The sequence below is a fragment of the Tyto alba genome, unplaced genomic scaffold (genome assembly GCF_018691265.1).
Source record: "Tyto alba isolate M040663 unplaced genomic scaffold, T.alba_DEE_v4.0 Super-Scaffold_44, whole genome shotgun sequence".
Classification (NCBI taxonomy): Eukaryota; Metazoa; Chordata; class Aves; order Strigiformes; family Tytonidae; genus Tyto; species Tyto alba.
The window spans coordinates 7,769,815-7,790,315 of record NW_024881320.1 but is presented as its reverse complement, the minus strand read 5'-3'; the positions used below and the strand labels follow the sequence as shown (position 1 = coordinate 7,790,315).

General features: G+C 39.2%; 1 protein-coding gene across 4 annotated transcripts in view; it reads left to right on the top strand.

The window, feature by feature from the left end:
- The window catches only part of GALNT9 (polypeptide N-acetylgalactosaminyltransferase 9), a 158,823-nt gene that overhangs the window by 14,361 nt on the left and 123,961 nt on the right, over positions 1-20,501 (top strand). For 3 of the 4 annotated variants that reach the window (XM_033008245.2, XM_033008247.2, XM_033008248.2), the window contains one exon: positions 15,981-16,161. In XM_033008245.2, coding sequence (XP_032864136.2) covers positions 15,981-16,161 — 181 coding nt within the window. Of the gene's footprint in view, positions 1-15,980; positions 16,166-20,501 lie in introns of those variants that run through there. The other variant, XM_033008249.2, reaches the window with a different exon arrangement.

Sequence of the window (20,501 nt, the reverse complement as noted above, 5' to 3'; positions counted from 1 at the left end):
TCATCATTGCTGCTAATGCCTGACAAGAAGCGTCTGTAAGCTCAAAGAAACAGGAACTTGGAGCTTCTGAAATACGAGATCTGGACTTAAGAGACCTGGGCTTCATTTCCAAGTGTGCCTTTCTTTTGCCCTTCAGCTGTGGTGCCAGCTCATCTCTCTGCTCTTTTCATCCCCTGCCCTTATCTCTGTACTCTATTTAACTGAGGAGGTCTGAGTCCAGTACTAGTCTGTGCTGCATCTTACCTCATGATATTGTTAATCAATTATATAAATAACAGCCAGACATCCAACAGACCTAGACATCCAGTAATTACCACAATTAATCCTAAAAATAAGTGTTCAGATCCTTGAGCAGAAAAAGCAAGAAAGCTGACTTTCTTGTGGGTTGATATCCTAAAGGTGAATTCTTGGGTGGTCTGTAATAGCTCCAAGAGGTCTCTTGTGTTTGATCTTTCACTGAACCTCTTCTCTCAGTAGGAACATTATAATGTCACTTTCTTCCCAGATGTTGACTTTTGTGACACTTGCAGAAATGTAATTTTTGGAGACCTCTGACTGTCTGCCAAGCTTTGGCTGAAATTAGACACAGTCCTCAAAATCTAATGAGCAGAGATGGGGGGAGAGTATGAGAGAGGGAAGTAGACTGATAGACAAAGGCAGACAGCGTGATCCCACAAACTGTTTTTCTTAGCAAACCAGGCTAAAAATCATTATCAGTGACAAATGGGATTTTTACTCATAAAAGAAAACATGAAAATCAAGTTCTTGGCTTTTAAAGGAACCAGACTCAGATCTTCACATTGAATTCCTCTGCTTGCTCTGTCAATTGGCAATATGTTAATGCAAGCATTTTTTTCCTGCTTTCCTGCTTACTCCAGTTAATAACTATAGCAGCATGAAATTTCCCTGACACTACACCAGTTCTGCAGGAGAGCCTCCTTTATTTTCAGCTTCCTAAAATGGCAGACTTGAGTCCCACTAGCTTATCTCATTGCCTTTCAGTAGTGACAGAATAATTAAATATGTAAGGAGCAGAGAAATGATCCTGTTCTGCTCTTTGATAGGCAGCATGAAGCATCTCATCAGGTACCCTTCATGGCCTGGGGGGCTCAGCACTGGCTTTCCCTGGGACCATTTGGGGCTGGACAACTCATTCTGTTTATGGGAAATGTGGGTCTGACCTGAAGTTCAAGTGCAACCAGATAGCATGTCTGCTTTGTGTCCTTGAGGAGCGATGAGTCCAAGCTGTAAGCTCAGACCTCAGTTTTCTGAAATTCAAATTCTGATTCATACCCATGTCTTCACTGAAGGATCTTCTTCTCCTGTATGAAAGCACATTCTATCACTGTCTTCATTTCTCTCTTTACTGCGCAATTTAACATCTCATAATGTAGTCATAAGTACAAACCTGAGACACATCAAGGGACAGGAAAATTCATTCTTTTATGGAATTTCTGCATAAAGGAAAGCTAGAAGAAAAATTGAGCTTTGGAAAACTTGAATTTCTTTTTACGTTACCTTGGTGGAAACCAGATAAGCACTGTTGCAGTCAGTGGCATTAGGAAGGTAAATTGGAGAAGTCTGATCCACAATTTCAAAAACTTGGCCATTGTCTTTACATATGATCTGAATTCTATATGCATGTGATAGCTTTAAACATGCTCTGTAGGTGGATCAAAGTAGTATGATACCAAATGCACCCCACCTTTGTCAAACAAATCCCCTTTTGTCTTGCAGTGAGTTTGTCAGGGCCTAAAGTAGCTGTAGGTCGCAGTCAATTTGTGAAAATACCAACATGCAATGAAGCCAATCTTGTTAATAATGAATCAGGTATTATAGCAGTGCTGGTTTTCAGAGTGCCTGTAACAGTGGATCGTAGCTTTCCCGCTTCTGGAAATCTGAGTCAATTTATCTTTATATCAACAATAAACCAGAAAGGGCAGAAATCAAAGTAAGCAATGTTTTTATTACTGCTTTTAAATAAAACATGGTGCTAGTGTTTTTTCCCTAACATTACATCTTTATTTTCTCACATTTATTGACAATTGCTATTTATTCTCATTTCTTCTTTCTTTTGCAAAACTATCTCATCCTTTGATTTACTTCCTCCAGAGAATATGGTACCTAATTATTTTTATTTTTCCCTGATAAATCCCTGATTAATTGTATGTTATAAGCTATCCATGCAGCATTGTCTCTTTCATTTCTAAATAGGTTTTCTTTTATGAATTTCAAGAGCAAACACTTTCCTCTCTAGGGCCAAAATGAAATCCAGGCTCAACATTTCCTTAAACAATAGCAAGGCACTTTAAAACCAAGTATGATTCTCAGCGCTGTGGACTCCCTCTACTCCTCTGTGAGCAGGAGAGAATCAGACCTTTAGTTCTGGCACATCCTCCAATAAATCTGCTATCAATGTGTCCGCCAACTTAACTCACCAGTTAAGAGGACTCTGCATAGTAACTTTCTTCATCTATTCTAGCTTCAAAACTGCCATAAATTGTTGATTTTTAAGCATTTTGATTTAGATGCTGGATTCTGGGCTATATTTTTGCTGCTTCAGTTGCGTCCTGTGTTTGATTTCAAACTGACTTGTCCTGCTGGTAGAAAATTTAATCTTATGCGTATTAAAAGGTTGATGGAAGGAGGCACTTCAGCCTGGCATTGACAAGGAAGGCACAGCTGTAGTGTGTGTTGACATGAGATATGAAAATAAAGTGAAGAGAGGAAAGAGGAGGAAAAGCAGAGATGCAAGTTCTATCTCAAACCAAATTTCCAAGCCAAACTCCCTGAGAGGTGTCAAAGATGTGCCTGAAAAAGAAGCAGACAAGCACATTTCAAGAAAAATACACATATCTACAGATGTAAAATAGGCAGTCTGTCAGGAAAATGAGTTTGTTTTGAAGCCAGCCATCAATACTGCTGTGTAATGATGAAAAAAGAAAAGTATGTCACCTTTAAAGAGAGTATAAGGCAATATCACACTGAAAGGAAAATGGAGGAATCAAGGCCTTCTCTGACTCCTGTCAAAACTGATATCCAAATTAACTGATTTTCAAGTGTGGGCCCTTGAAGAGATCTGATGGAAGGATTTGAAATATCACATCCTCAATAGCAGCTGATCTTTTCTACCATCTATTCCCAAGGAGAAATGCCAGATTATAAGATGGAGAGGCAGCAGATAGAGAACTAGCACTGCTCCAACAAAACTGGGGACTTTTTCAGATCTTTTGATTCTCTCATGACCAACAAAGACACCAGACAGTGACTCCTGGAGCATGGAAGGGAGACCAGTGGAGGTAGCCAGCAGGTCTGTAGGTGTTACGTTGTCTCTTTATTACAGTTGCATTACCAGAGGTAGACTCGGTGACCACATTCTCAGTGGTGGAAAATTGAGATCCGACTTTCAAGCATGATGTGATTTTGAGTTCCAGCAGCTACTACATCTGGGTTTAATGCTGTCATTCTCTGCTGTGTAAAATGGGTTGAACAACCGGGAGCTTTTCAGTCATACAAATGGCAAGTGTTGTATATGACTTCGTTATTGGGAAAGCTGTCTGTGTGATTATGTTTAATTTAATAGTAGGCTATTTAGGTAAATGAGCAGGGAGGCATATGAATGTCTGAAAATAATGTGGAGCATGATTGCAAAATGATGCTGCAGGAGATGGGCTTGCCTGGCCCTTGTCGAGAGCTCACCAAACACCTTTGAGCAGGGAGAGAAGAGTCTTGCTTAGTCATGGACACAATCCCTTTGAGACAGAGCAGAGTCCCAAGGGTGCCTGACTGTAACCTGGGCTGAAAGGAAATAATTTGGCAGGCTTGGCAATGTCAGATGTGATACAGCCTTTGGTTAGTTTAGACGTTAATATCACCATGATAGTTTAGAGTAGTACAAGCCTGTATAGGACCGGAATTTAGATAGATACGCTTTTTTGTAGATTCATTGTATTTAAAGATAATTTCTTTCTTACGGAACCTAAACCTGTGGGATTCACTGCTGTAGTTGAGCTGGTCTGAGAAAAGGCCAGTCAGGGATTTCTCATGCAGAATTACATCAGAAGTCAAAGGGGTATTTTTAACGGTTAGAGATGTGCAGTCAGCTTTGTAGGTGCAAGAAAATGCTATTGCATCCAACAGCATCTTTTCAGCTGTGGGCTCCGTCCTGTCAGAACTCCCTTCCTGCAACAGTCCACCACTTCCTTTCCCTACCCCCTGATTCACACAAGCAAACTCCTTGTTTTTCAAAAGATCTTTTCCTCATTTATGAAATGAAAGTACTTTAACTTGTCTTGGAGCAGCTTGTTCCTGAATCTAATTTAACAACCCCAGTTTTAACTTTTGCACCTTGGATCTTTTCAAGGAGAAGTCCCTTTCTCTTTCTTCCAGAATGGGTCTGTTATTGTTTTAATCATCACTTTCCTCAGGCGTTCTCACCTCTGATTCCCTGGAAAAATTAAAACAAATCTAATCTATTGATACACACGATCCATTTAATGTGTGATGGTAACACTCTGACTGTGACAGTACCAGAGAATTCATTGCTGCAGGAGGTCGTTGAGTCCAATATTAGTGACTGGACTTTTAAATGGCACTGGGTAGTTTTAAGACCTATTTCCACCTGTCTGAGTTAAGATAATGAGGGTAATCTAATATTATGCTTCAGGGCTTTAGTTACCTGCCTACAGGGTTCAAAAGGGAACTCTGCTTCCAGGGACTGTGCAGAGTTTAATTGGCCAAGTGCTTTATGATTTGTGCTTCGTTTCCTCTGACGCCTCGGGTACTGGCTACTGCCAGAGGCCAGATACCAAACCGATGACAGTCAGATTTTGTCTCCTTTTAATATCAGTGGGATCCTGGGCAGCTACACCAACATTTCATCTCCCCCCATCCCAACTCCAGATTTTTTTGCCATCACCAGAGGAGTTTTCTGGCTTTTCTCCAAAGCCCTGAAGAGAAAAATCCATTTTATATGTTTCACCAGCACAAACCACAGGTCATCTGGGATTTTAAAACTTCTAGAAGAATCATGGCATCTGTTATTTAAAGGAAACAAACTGATCTTTCTTTTTGAATTATATTTTTGATCATTAAAATGAAAATGACAAAAAATCAGAATCACATGTGTATAACTTAAAATTACATGTATGGGTTAGTGGTTTTGTTTTTTTTTTTGTTACTCAAAATTTAAGTTTAAAAATATATCACATAGATCTCCTTTGCTTAAGTATCCCTTCTCTTTAGGAAATCAATTTTTTTTTTATATCAAGGCTCTGACAGTACTCTGGCATCTCTCTTATTATCTATAGGATTAGGATCAGTGTCCTACCTCACAAATGAGCTTTTATCTTCATCTCCAGTGGTCTGTGTAGCTCCTATTTCTTGGTCCTTCCCAGTCGTCAATCTGTTTATATCCTCCTGAACTATCTGTTGTAATTAGAATACATTTTCTCATCTCAAGGGGAAACCAGCTCCAAATGACTATTCTGTAAAAGCAATTACTTTTGATATTAGATATCTGTGCATAAAAACACAGTATTTCTTTCAATTAAAGAGCACTAATGAATTTTGTGTCTAGAGAGGGAGTAGCCTATGCAATGCTATTGTTTCTGCTAAGCCAGTGAACAAAAAACGAGGCCTGTAAGAGGGCTGGTGCAGCCAGCAGTAGCATGTGTGCTATACCTTTGAATAGTAGGTCAGGCAGAGAAGATGACTGTGCAAGGACATATGTTCCTTTTTTTTCCCCAGCAGGCCTACTGCATACATTGATGGACTTGATCATTCCCCACATTGTGCAAGGACAACTAACACAGGTTCTCCTACTACGCTTGCCTCCTACACCTAGCCCTCCATTATACATTTTTCTTTGTATTTCCTCAGATATTCCTCTCTTCAAATTCTTAATCCATGCAGTAGGAATCTTGCATTTGGCATGGAGCAGCTTTACCAGTGATCATCTTTCCTCTGTAGACACAGGAGGAGTTGTGCTGAGCCTTCACAGCGGGAAAACTATCTTACATATATCAGAACTGTCATCTTTCATCATCTCAAAATAACTTGAATGAGTAGGAGCTTTTATCTCAAGCTTTTCTACAAAAGGAATCATTTCAGAAACATCTTGATCACATTATTTTGGAGAAAATGATAAATCCTGTCCCTGGGTTACTTTCCCATAGGAATCCCCTCCTTTTCATCCCCAAGAAGGTGTCTATGTATGGGGGGCACACTGGGACAGAATCTGTTCAGTAGGGTAGAAAAGATGATCCTCTGGTGGGCTATGAAACAACTTGTTTTCTTGTTGTTATGACAAAGATGAAATCCATAGGCCACTGCTGCACTGCAGCCTCTGCCTCTCCTACTGATCCATGTTGTCTTGTTTTCTTCCATGACTATCTTGCTGCATCTGTTTCTTGTCTTCAACATTGCTAGTCAGCTCTTTGGGGTAGGAATTATCCTTCTGGGCTTGTGTAGCATCTGCTACAATAGTGTCCTGAATCTAGACTACATGCTATGAAAACACAAAGAAAAAAAGGTTGTTCTGGCCAAATCATGTCCTGGTAGGGCTACTATAAAGGGTTTAAGGATTAATATTTAAATATGGTAGCGTCAGAGTGTGTAGGATGGAATAAGGGTCAGCTTTCACCCCAGATGCTCATAACAGCCCTGGGCATTTTTATGGCATTTTTTCATCTAATATACTTTGAGCACTTGACAGGTATTCATAGGCTGTGCCTCAGATCGCTCTCTGCAACCAGGAAAAGTCCTCGTTTTACAGAATAAGAAACATAGAGCAAAGCACATAAGGGGTTGGATATTAGTCCTCTTTCCAGATAATTTGTCCTAATTTACATAATTTCCAGGGCTCCTGATACTGTACTCTCTCTGCCTGGCCAGCTTCTGTGGGCAGAAAAGGAACAGCCCTTCTACAGGCAGAGCTGCCAAATCCCATCATCTCTTCACCGTCATTCAGCAGTCTTCTCACAAATAGATGTTGTGGATGAAGGTTGAGAAACAGTATCTCAGGCTTCCACTTGAATAGAAAGAAGGGTCTGGAGGTGATGTCAAGGTACGAAAACACTGCACCTCCTAGTTTCTAGAGCCAAAGGTTGCATGTCAAGTGCTTCAGCTTTACCTGTTATTGTGCTTTTTTCCTTTTCCAAACCATCAGCCGCAGGATACTGTTTGTCTTCTCCCTGGTATATCTTCAGAAATACTTGGGGCTGATACTGGATACTAGGGGACACAAATCTTTCAAGCAAATTTGACTGAAACTATAAAAAATAGGACTATTTTGGATTTCAGATAAATGGAAGTGTTGGAGTCATTTAAATTGGATGGGGTTTTGTTTGTTGCTTTCCTTTTTGCAGAGAGTTGGAGTCTCTGTCCCTGCAGAGTGCAATTTGGTGAATGTTTCTGTATGTAAAAATAAATCTCATCCGCATACAACATTTCTTCTAGCTCAGAAAGTAAGGACCTTTGATATGGACAAAATTCAGATCAGTTCCCTGGGCAGCAAATCTTATATATTATGTAGGCTTACTGCAGGGTCATGGGGGGAGAAACTGATCTGGGATATGGAAAGTTGGGATATGCAGAAATTAAGGGCCAGGCTCTGTTTAACATTTAGATTGAATCATGAGCTAGACACTGCTGACTCCTTATGCTGCATACTACTGTTTGCAAAGTTGACTGAAATAGTGTCAATTAGTGAAATAATTTCAAAGAGCATTTTTTTCTGGATATTGTTGATCCTTGTGCTTGCAATTGCAATATGCTTTTACTCTTCCAGGTTAATTTTGGTGCACTGAGCTGCTAAATGGGTTCAGCAAATTTAGGTCTATAGGCCAATTTTTTTGTGTGTGTGTGTGTTCTCCAAGGCAATAATCTTTAGCTATGGTCATTTATTCATTTACCATAGTTTGTGAAGTATTTATGGGAGTCAAGGAGAGAGGTAGATATCTGGCTTTGGCAAATTTTTGCATGGGATCCTTTGGCAAAAATGGAGCATACAGCATGGGAGAGGGAGGAAAAGGAAAGCACAGGCTGTGAAACCTGCTCGGCATTTTGGCAGACTCAAGGTAGTATCATAGGATGAAGAAGAGAGAAATGCCATTCTACATGTGATGCCATATGATACTACCCCATACCATTAGCTCCTGCTGATGTCACAGGGAATCACTGGGTGGAAGATGCTTCAGCTTTTTCCAGAGATGGCCTGTGTTTGAAATGGAGGGAAGGTGCTTTTTAATTCATGAATTAATCACAACAGGACAGCAATTCAGGCAGTCACTGTTTTTGATTTCTGGCACCACCACCATATCTTGTGCAATACTGGGGAGTTTCTTACCTTTCCAGGAGATTATTTCTGCCCTAAGGTGTGTAGGATGACTCCTTCCAACCTCCAGGGGCATTGGGAGTCCAACATTGCTGGTGTTTGGGATGCCTCCCAAACTGCAATATTTCAGTGCTAGTTGCAAAAGACGTCCAAGTACCATAACTTTCTGTACAGTGGGGGCTGCTTTGTATTCAGTAGCCCAGTGAAAGGACATGTGAACCAATATAAGCTAGTACAAAAACATTATACTGGAGCACCTCAACAGCTGAAGTATCTAAGGTAGAAGGGTTTTGTTTATCTCTGAAAAAAGAGATCTTTTTCTGATACCAAATCTCAAGCCCAAAATCTGCTTCTTTTGGAATGTAGTAAATGACTTGGGTGTCTTTTACCCAGAGATTTCAAACCGTTTTGTAAAAGTAGTTACTGGTGCCATTTTGTAGCCTCTGGGTGTCCCTTCTTTGTCAAACCAGCTGCCTGGTGGGACTCATCAGCTCAATTTGAAATTGAGACAAAGCTCATGGCACCTTTTCATTTGGCTGTAGCAACTGTGCCCTCTAGGGACTTGCTCAGCCTCCCCAGGATGTCTCCTCTAGCACTCAGTCTGGGCTATGTACTGAATTGAGCAGTTGATCAGAGCATCCCTGGGCTGTGCTAGGTGTGTATGAGAGGCAAGGAACTGTTTATGTGATTGAGACTTTCTCTGATGTAAACATGTTATTCTGGAAAACTTGTTCCTCTTAGTTATTTTTAGGAATCACTAAAATGGAACTATAAACAGTAAGACAACTGGCGAGCTGAGACCTTTTGCTTAGTGTTGAATAGCTCACTCATATTGCTCTTTCTTCCTCCTCCTCCAACCAGATGCTTTTCTTGTGCATCTGCTTCACTCTAACATACTGTTAAGTCTTGAAGGAGGAAGATCAATTTTTTCCTCCATGCTTACAGATATGCCAGTCTCTGAAGTTTCTAGTTGCAACACAGCAAGACTACAAAATTAGCGCAATACAGTAATTCAAGATGGAAGCATTATAGCTGACTCATTAGATGCAACTAATTAAATACCTGCTTCCAAAAGGGTGGCTTTGTATTGAACTAGCTTAAAAATTCTTGTAAGATGAGTCTTGTTTTAGCTATGTTACTGAACCTATTCTAGAGTCTATAAACCTTTTCTTTTAAAAAGATATAACTGGAAATGCTAGAAGTCAGCTTTGTCAATCCCTGTTGAGTTGCTATTGCCTCTGAATTCCTTTTTTCTTTTTTTTTTTTTTTTTTTTATTTTTTCCCTTGGTTAAACTAGGATCTAAAGATTTTTATTACCTTACAAGGTATGCAGGGATGTTTTCAACTGAGAAATCAGAATTGGAAAAGGAAGGCAACAGCTGGTTTGTTGATGAGTTTTATCTTTCCTGTTTAAAAGAGAGATAACTGTTTCAGGAGTCACAGGCATAACTACTGGGTGACTGACAGGTTTTTTAGAAGGAAATGTTTTATTCCCTCCTTTTAAGGTGCTAGAAACTGTAATGCTTTTGTTTAGTTATTGAAGAGTGCATACGGTCTAAGTGTAGTTAAAACTCAGAAGTTTGGTTTTGGAGCCCTTCTCGGCTTAATACTGAGACAGGTCAGCAAGGGCGTTTCAGAGATTTTGCAGCAGTTCTGTCAGCGCTTCCCAAAACTCGTGGCATTGGTGATGGAGCTGGCCTTGTGATTGTGCTCGGCATCCCTGGTACCATCTGGGCAGAATTTTGATGAGAGGGATGAGGTATGGGAGCAGAGCTGCAGCTGCTGAAAGGGAGGTGGCCTTGCCAGAAGTGACAGAAGGGCCAGAAAAAGGCTAAGAATAGACCTGTGCTATTGTGAATGTGGGTGTGTTATTATTTTCAATTGCTTAATTTTATTTTGAATTGTCAAAAGGTTAATTATGTCTGAGAACCTTGCTGAACCTGATTTACAGCTGCCTGTAATTGTATTGCAAATTAAAAAAAAAAAAAGTATAATAATCACAGATGTAGTTTGATCTTCCTTTTGCCATAGTTTCTCACATAAATCTCTTCAGTAATTTTCTCATTGTGACAGGGTTTATGATGAAAAATAGGAGATCTCTTTTCTTCCTAGAAAATTATGCATCCTGCGGAGTAATTAATCTGGTTAAGAAACTAAGACCGGTTCATTCTGCTCTGCATTCTCCTAGCAATTTCTGTCTTACACAGAAATCTCTGCAGTGAGAGCAATAAATTTGAAATGAATGACAGACACTAATTATTTGTGACCTCATTGTCATCTGCAGCATTGAACTGGGTATGACTGATCCCAGCATATGGGCTGTAGATCTTTTTAGTCTAAAAATTTAAAGAAAAGACAGCTTTAAAAATAGAAGCTCACTGGGCATTGCCACTGTGGTTCCCTCTCTCCCCATCACCATTTCAGAGCTGGCAGCATGATTTCAGTCCTTCGGTCTGACATGAGCCACAGGACTACACTATCAGCATTGCTGCTGTACCTGACCCACAGTGGCTTCACAAGCCATGGAAAAATGGGTGAAATGGGTGCTAGCTAGAGCCATAAGTAAGTAAATCAAAGGTAAAAGGAGAATCTGAAAGTCTGTAACAAGCTTTAAAAGAAGAAAGCAGAAAAGTGCTTTCTTCTGATCTGCCTTGGTTAAAACCGATGTATATGCTGGAAGTTGAGCCAGAAGCACCTCTCTATCTGTCTTTTTTAGGTTTTATACTACTCCCCATCACTGTAGGATGGACCTAAACACCGAGTATATAAAATCAATAGCAATTGTCTCTTTGCCAAGCAGCAGTATTTCCAGAAATGTATCCTTTTCCCTGTTGTTCCAGTACGCGAGACCTGTGGGAATGAATTTTCCTATGAGCTGTCCCTGGGGCCTGTCTGGGTTTCTCCTGAGTCAAAAACACCCAAGTCCTAGGTCACAAATAACTTGTTCTTTTCTGACTCTTTGTCTTTGGCAGCCCACCTATGCATCCTGTGGGATTACTGCTGTGGAGTATTCTGCTCCTCCATGTCCTCCCAGGTGTTGTTCCCACGTTTGACATGCTGGAAGCCTCTGATGAGATGATTCTGATCAGTGGTTCCAGACTGTTGGGGACCCCTTGGATGAGGGCCTGGAACATGTGCTAGAAGGTGTGTCTCCAGCAGCCTCTGCTTCAGCCAGACGTGGGGGAACACTGTCTACTATTGCCTGCCTCCCGATACCAGCATTTTTTTTGAGAAGATGCTGCTGAACAGGCACCCCTTTTCTGTTTGGTTGGGGGTTTTGTTTGTTTGGTGGTTTTTTTTTTGTTTGTTTACTTGTTTTTGTGGGTTTTTTTTGTTTTGTTTTGTTTTGTTTTTGTGTTTTTTTTTTTTTTGTGGATTTTGAGGGGTTAGCAAGTTACAATCTTGATTTAGGTAGTCATGGAACAAAGCCCTCTGTTGAGAAGACATTTGCTGAAGCAACAGGTAATCCTTTCAGATGAAAAATGCTATGCAAATGTTATCCTATGTGAGTTATATTGTGTCTAGCTAACCAACTGTGCTTTGAAGAACATTACCTGTAATTGCTGCATTTAAAACACACACACACATATAATATACTGTAATCATTGTTCCTAAGAACTTCTAGAGACACTTTTAGTGCTTTTCTTGAAGAATGAAGCAATGTGACATCATTTATTTAATTGCTGCTATATATTGTTCAATGTTACTGTATTGCTATAATAACTGTTAGCCAGACTAGGCTACAATTTGGGTAATGAATGGGGAAAAAAACTCACAACAATATGTTCTGAGGGTAAGTCAGACATATGATGACTCTTTCCTAGAACAAGATTAGATTAGCATCGTGAAAAGCTAGAATATAATTGTCATTATGCATGGTTTGGAAGGCTAACTAACTAATTCTGTCATAAGAAAAATAGCAAAATTTTTGATGCTTCCTGGGGGTTAAATTTTCATTCCCCTGTTATTTGTGCTGTAAAGATGCAAGTGTTTTGTTCTATAAACTGCAAGAGCATATAGTATAAACTTTTCAACTACTGGAATTAAATTGTTGCTTAAAGTCAAATGAGCATGCTATATCTTGGAGACCCTTTCAACAAAGCAGGTTAGTTAACTTTAATGAATTCATCTTCAATTTGCTTTGGTGTGTGACATCAGCACCCAGCCCAGATGATTCCACGTGATCAGCAAATGAATTTCCACATTGCAGTCTTTCAAGGACATAGTCTTTATGAAGTGTCTAGTTTTCTGGATTCTTTAACTTCTAAAGTACCTAATTTTACTCCCTTTTAATAGGTCCAACTTATGCTGGGGTTTTTTTGAGGGAACTGCTGGCTTTTCTCTGAATCTGAGCCCCTCCTTTAAGGTGATGTATACTGGGAAAGTAAAGCAGAGACACGCAGCATCACTGCTTTTAAGTCTAACACCATATCATGCAGGAAGATTAGGCTGCTGTGTTTTTCCTATTGGGTGGGGAAAGATTTAGAGTCTCAGACATGTAATTTCTGTAATTACTTGATCAAGGACTAGTTGTGAGGCCAGGAATGACATTAGGCCCTTCTGTTTTTCCAAATGAAGTAATATTAAATAATAAAGCTAGTGAAAATGCCAAATAGCCTCTCATTCTAAATTGGAACAAAAGTGATAAATGTTACAATTTCCTTCAAAATGAAGCTCACTAGAATATTTTCGGAAATATTTAATATGTATTGAAGTTCTTCACTTAGTAAGGAAAAAGGTTTTCTGTTTGAAATCACTAACTGCAGCACAACTCTTGAAGAATTTTAGTCAAATTTCAACAGAAACTATAACTGTCTCATTCTCCACTTTTCTTACAGAAAAATGTTTCATTAGAAAATTCAAATAGTCCTTCTTAAATATCCCAAATGTCATGGTACCACATTTTTTGCTCCATTTCCTCCTTGCATGACCCAGTTGGAAACATGATTATATCAGTTCTTAACTGTGAGCCTCCCTCATGCTAGTTTCTCCCTGTCCCTGCAGAATGCAGATGTTTAATACCAGTTGCAGGTTGATCACTTGATGCTCACTTGATCGCTTTATGATGATTGCTGCAAGCAAGAATGGAAGGTTCTCGAAAATTTTTGAACCAGTTTTAGTGGAAAAAAGATTCATAAGGCTACAAAGAATTGTGAGCAATAAAGAAGAGTAGTTTGTGAGGTATGAAGTAAATCTGTTCAGTTTTTAGGGCCAAGAATACTGTTTTTCAAGAGACCATGTTGGGCTAATGTTAGTTATTCTGAGTAGGAACTCTTGGTATGTTTGTACATTAACAGCAAACTGTAGGCACCATAGTACTTGTAATAATTAAGATAGAATGAGTGAGGGTTGCATTAGAGAATGACAATCAGTGTCAAGATCCTAGTTTGGCAGTGTGACTGACTGAAGAAGAGAGCTGTCTACCAATTCCCTGTTCCCTTGCCTTGAGCATACCTTTCATTTTTCCTAGCATTTTGTTTTACTTACTGCTTTGAAGTTCATTATTGATTAAGCATCAGTATCAATCCCAATAGCTTGGTGCTTTGGTCTCTTCTCTCTGTGTCCCAGTAATACAATACCCTAGAAAAAAGATGCTGTTTTGAAGCTTTGTCTTTCTACTTTCCCCTCATGGGTGCGTGGCCTGTGGTGCTTCTGTCTGTGCTTCTGTTCAGTCTCTCTTGCTAGTGAGACCTGGAGTTCACCTCACATACACACACCTATAATGAGACCGTGGCTGTGTGAGCCTCTTGTTTTCCCTTCTTTTCAACAGCTCACTAGGCTTGAATGCTTGGAGCTGACTGAATTTTTCAAAAGCTTGGCCATGCCAACAATGTTTTTCTGTAGGGTGTCCTTTTTTTCTTCTTCTTCTGCCCTCCCTGCTCCTGCTAAGATTCATGATTCACTCTGAGACAGTTGAGTGTTTCAGTGCATGATGATGAGGAACATGAAGAAGACATCAAAGACACAAACATAAGGAAGGTCTGTCCTGATTTGGGATCACTGATTGCAGTATGAGGTATGTATTTTTGTAGGCAGTGCCTGAAATTCAGTACCAAAATTCCCGAGTATTGCAGGTTCTCAGTCCTTTTATGTTCAGACAGACTATTTTTAGTGTTGCACTTAACCTTAGCACAGGATTTTATCATAGGCACTACAGTAGAAAATGCTAACTTTACTTTTTCAGACCACTAACAAACTACTGTCTTTCTGTTCTGTCCTGTAATTAAGCAGAGATGATGATGGAGCTATAACAAGTGAGGGCAGTGTTAGCAATGAGGTGCAAGAGACATTCCTTCATGAAAGACTAAACTGTCCTAGACCTTATTGTGACTTTGAGAAGCCAGTCCCAGATTTGTACTGCCTTGCGTGTTTGTTACTAGCAAATGTGGAAAGTTTCTTTCTGCCTTTCTCTTTAATTGTTTAGTTGAAATAATGACATTTTCCTCTTGAAAAATTTTTACTTTGAAAAATGTTGACCAGGTCAAACTCGTAATTGTTTTGCTCTGTGCTGTAAAGGATTGAGGATATTTACACTTTTCTGTATGGTATCCCCAAGACTATTATAAATAACTTTTTTGCTTATAATGACTTGCTGATGGTGAGCCTTTTGGGAAGGAAAGATTTGACATCAAACACAGGATATTTGAGGAGCTTATTTATGAGAATTCAGCACCAAGTTAAATGCCTGTTGCCTTGGAAGAGGTTCTTGGAGATGTGATCATATGGGCATTTTTAAAGTTGGTTTAGTTTTGTTTTACATGTATTTTTGAGTTGACCAGTAATATACCAGTGAATGAAACCTGTAAATGCATTGTTTACTGACTAATATCTCAACACTGACCAAGTGGGACAAATCATTTTAGCTCAGGTGTGTCCAAACTTTATGATCCTATAAGCTGTACAGAGCTGAATATCTTACGTTATATACATATTTCATATGTCAGCTCTGTAATTGTTTTAGCACATCGTTGTGGGAACAGGCTGGACAAGGTGTGCACTTGAGTCCAAATGACCCATCTATTGACTCACATAGTGAAATTAGGTTTACCCTTTATTTCCTACCCAGCAGCAGCTGGTGACCAGTTGCATAGCTGTATTCTCAGCATGGGAACCGAACCTGAACCATTCAAGAGCTGCAGGTGGTCTTAGAGCCACAGAGCAGATGCCTCAGCTCCAATACTTATTCCAGAACTGACATTAATACGGGATTAAACTGGCAGATCTAAACATGGTAGAAATTGAACATACCTCCCTTAAAACGAATGGAGCAATAGGCTATACTGGGAAAGGTCCTGGTCTCCAGTTCTTATGAGGAAAATTTAATTATCTTAATTAGGCATTTTGGAATGTTTGGAAACAAGATTCCTGTTTCCAGGGATTTATACAGGAAAAAGGAGAAATTGTGAAAGCTGCTAGTTGCTTCTTTATAGCTTGCTCATTAATAATTATGCACTGATACTACAAGGTGTGTTGATATGGACTCCGATTTGAAAAGCTGAGGATTACCACAGAGCCATGAGCATTTCAGAGCTGAGTTTCATGGGACTTCAGATCTTGTTTATCTAAAAAATATTCTGTAGTCACAGAAGAGTCTAGATCCATTTCCTTTATACTAATAATTTGATTTTTTGTCTTTTTCATTTAGGTCTGGCGAAGCCCATGGGGTTAGTTGAAGGTCCAGGAGGCTTGGGTCAGGGGGGAATGGCTGCTACCCTGAGAGATGATAGCCATGAATCAGAGACTAAGTATGAAGAATATGGTTACAATGCCCAGCTCAGCGACAGGATATCACTGGACAGGTCCATCCCTGACTACAGACCAAAAAAGTAAGTTGAATTCCAAATTATTATTGAGAGTAAGTGATTGATTGTTGTCTGTTGAACCGTGGTGGCATTCTTCTCTTCACATCCCTTTCTGGTTAGAGTATGACAGCAGTTAGTCATACCCCTGAGTTTAGTGAAAATTCAAAAGACCAACTGCCATCTCAAGCACAAAGTTCCATGTTAAATGCATAGCTAATTCTGTGAGTAGTGTATTAATATCTACTTTCAAGGCCTCAGATCAAAAACTACATCAGGATATTGGTGCCTAATGGGTTTGGTTCACTTAGGAAAAGCCAGGTAGTGCCAGCTGAGCCCACCACCAGAGGTGGGAGCCTTAGTCTGTGCTCCTTGTAGTCATGTGCAATGAAAGATGGAGCAGTGACAACAAACACTTTGTAGACACTGGTCACTTTAAAAAAAACCACTATATCAAATCAACTTTTTCTTTAATTCCATTTGATGTTCTCAGAATTGTTTAGTTGGGGGTTACAATGTGCTCAAACATGGACTAAGTGTAATCCATTGGGTTCCTATAATTGCAGTAAGATTTTTTTTTGTCTTTGGGATGTGTGTTTGTTTTTATTCTGGTGTTATAGCGCAGGCATGTAAACACTATCTTTGACATTGCAATTATATGTTTAATATTTGTACTTATTTATTATATTTTATATTAAATGTCTTTCAAATCTTTCATAGTTATGGGCTTACATATCTTCCAGATGAGATATCCACACTGTCATCCTACGAATGACAATCAGTAATGTCTTAATGCAGAGGAGATCAGCAGCAATGCCTAGTTACTCTCAGGAGACAGAATTGAAAAGAATACTTAATTAATTTCTAATAATAATCTTCTGTTTTAAAAGACCCACTGGGGCTCCTAGGCAGAACTGAAAGTTAAATAAAAAAGTATCTTATTAAGTGGCAAGAATAGTTTAGCCAAGCAAAACAGCTGTGCTCTGAGTAGATTGCAATTGAATTAGGATTTTAGGCAGTTCAAGCTGCCAAAAATAAAATCCAGCAAAACAAAACTTCAGCTTAACTACAAATTTCATTAGTTATGTTACATATTAATCTGATCTCGGAAGTATTAGCTCAGCATTTATTTTCTCAAACACTTGCTATACAAAAGAAAACCTAGATAAAAGAAGTGGCAAAGAGAAAAAAAAATCTACTGCTTTGATATTGCATTTGATGCAAGTATGCTGACTTGCCCAATGGTCTCATCTCTCCATCTCTTTTTATGTATCATAAAAATCCATCATGGAATTATTCTGGGGAAAAAGTAGTCTGTGGTTATGCCAATATTTGAGTTGTGCATCAGATCTGGTCCAAAGACCCTTAAAATCAGTGTGAAGTTTTCAAATGAAAGTCAGTGAGGTTTGACCTGGTCTGTTATTAGCTGCTGCGGTCAGGTAGATAATAAATGAGAATACTCCACTAGGAAATACAAAAGCAAAGGTTGCAGAGCTTGAGTCTAGCTCAGCAGCTGTCAGAAGCATGAGAGAATTTGCAATGCAGTGATGTTTCACTTCAGATTATAGTCTTCCACAGTTTTACTTGGCAGCTTTGATGAGTCATTTAGATAAGCTGTTTGACGCGCTCATTTTGGGAATCTCGTAAGGCCATGCTGCAAGATTAACTGTCTGAGTTACTGGGAGAACTGCCTTTCTTGTGGTGTTTTGACACTTTTGAGGTGGTTCTAGTTAGGTCTAGATGCTGAGATTGAAACACTTGTCGCTAGATACATATCACAGGAAAACTCTTCAGAAAGAATTTACTGCGAAAAATGAGTGAAAGTTTGGAGAAGGTAGAAGATCTTATTATATGAAGAGTTTTATGTACTTGTATCAAAGGAGCTTTGGCTGACATTTTATTGCCATTTTCTATTAGAAATTTCTGCTGTCCTCATGAGCAGCATTTTTTGTCTCTGACCCCTTCAAATGCACAGATGCTCATATACAGCCTCTCTTGGGAGTGCTCACTGATGCTGAGAGGCAGTTTTCACTCTGTACCCTATCAACCTCTTATCTGCGATGTAGTACCACATCTGCTTACCTAGCAGGTGGTAGTTGTACATCACAGCCATAAGGCAGAGCTGAGCTTGACTTCCTGTTTGGTTTAGACACTCTGATTATATATTGGAGAGAACTAAACCTCCAGATCTTTGAGACAGTCTTTGAGAAAATCGCTCTTGTTTTGTCCATCTTTGTATGTCTGACTTGCCCAATGGTCTCATCTCCCTGTCTCCTGATAACAGCTCTCATCACTGAGCCTTCTCAGTCTGTTTGTGATTTACATTCATGTCATTCCCAGAACTTTTTACTTTTAAAAAGAGAGAGCTTTTCATTTTTAAATTGAGAAGCAAGGTAGAATTAATGTCCAAGACCATGTACAAAGTCCATGGCCAGTCCGTGAATAAAAGCACTTACCTGAATTCATATTCCCAAAGTATGAAGCCATGTTTTCTCCCCATTCTGGCTTCCATTTAAAATGCTCAGATCTACATATTTGCACACAGCAGTAGATATTAAAGATGTGAACCAGGAGAATTTATACTCGAGTCTGCATTGCATAGACATAATTTATGAAGGTAAACATGATTTTGCAATGTAAATATGGGCTTGTAATATACTGGGCTTAGTCTTCTTTTAAAAGAAATTTGATCAGAAATATTATCTTTTAGTTCATTCTATCTTTGAACTCCCTCCTTATTGTTGTCCAGTATCTTATTCTAGTAGAGTAAGCCTTTTGTTCCATCAGCTAGCTTAGCTTCAGTAAACATTCAGCAGTTTAGTTGCTTTTCAGGAGGTATTTTCATCCCCACACAGCAAATTAGAAAAATGTTACACTGAAGAGGTGTACAGTCAGACAGCACGACTATGAAGGCTCCTAAATTGGAGCCACCTCCATGTCTTGTCACGGCAGTAAAGTCTGCAAGCCTGGGTATGTAGTCCTGCTCTTGAGATGATTTTCCCATACACTTGCATTGTGTTCTGCTTTCCTACCTGCTGCTGCCAGTGCAGATATTCCTTTTAACTTGGAAGACTTTAAGAGAGGAATTGCTAAATCAGTACAAGAGACAACAGCAGATTTTGTGCATGTTGTGTTTGTGTGCCAAATCGAAGCATTGACAGTAAATAGCTTGCTTCTGATTACAATTCACACAATAATTACAAAATTATAGTTTGATCCTAACATGGTGTAATAAATATGTCTCAGCTTTTTCTTCTCTCATATTGCATCTCCCACAGCTTGAATACTTGCCCTGTCTCTGTGTAGAAAGCAGACAACCCTGAGGAAACAGTTCAAAAACATACTGTGAATTGATATTTCAAGCTATGTTTAGTTTCAAGAGACATGTAATATAGAGAAGTTGCAATTTTGTTTTTTAAACAATGCAAAGTCTCCCCAAAGTTTATAAGTTTATTCAGTGGACCTTAAGCACTGTTTTAATTTCTTGTTGGGTTTCAACTGAATCAAATGGGCTGATTTTAAAGTTCTGCTCCTGATCTTTCCACATTTTATGATATGTCTTAATGGTGGCTTTTGCCTGGAAGGAGCTGAGTACAGTACAGCTGAGTGCTCTGAGAAGATGCAAAGATTGAGTAGTGGGAATGAAATATGTTTGAGTTCAAGGTCAAGCAGAATATTTAGTATTTATTAAGGTTGATTGATGAGTATTTAGAAATGTTTGGGTAATCATCCTAGTATTGGACTGACCTGAGATTTTTCTTCATGTACTCAGTGGAAAGTGGTCGATATCTTGTCTGTTAAAACACATGAAAATAACTCTGAAGTAGTGCCCTGGTTAGTACTGACTGTTACTAACTATATAAGTTCTACAGTAAATTTTTTAGTATGTATGAAATCTACATTAATGCCAAAAGAATTTTGCAGGATTGTTTTTGTTAAAAGGGAATTCATAATGCTTGTTATGGCATTATTTTCATCCCCTGTCATACCAGGTGCATATCAAGCTTGAAAACCATTTCTCTACTTAAGGGCAAGCCACAAGAAGAGGAGGCCAGGAAAGTAGCACAGGTCTCTGTATGTCCCTGCTGTAGCCCCATCTTTGCTCCCTGGTGTGCTCAAGTTTTTCAAGGGCTATACCCAACGTGGAAAACATGTTGCAGAGTTTAGGGTAGTTAATGTCTTGATCGCTCTTCCCAGCAGTAAAGTATTAGCAGAACTTTCTAGCCCTCACTAATATACCCTACTTCCTCTGTGCACTGGAAGAAAGAGAAGCTTCTCTTGCAAGGAACAGGTTATTTTTCCCTTGAAAGACATGGCTAAGTTAAAGCTTGCTCTGTAGTTCTCTGGGATAAGCGTTATTTAATGTT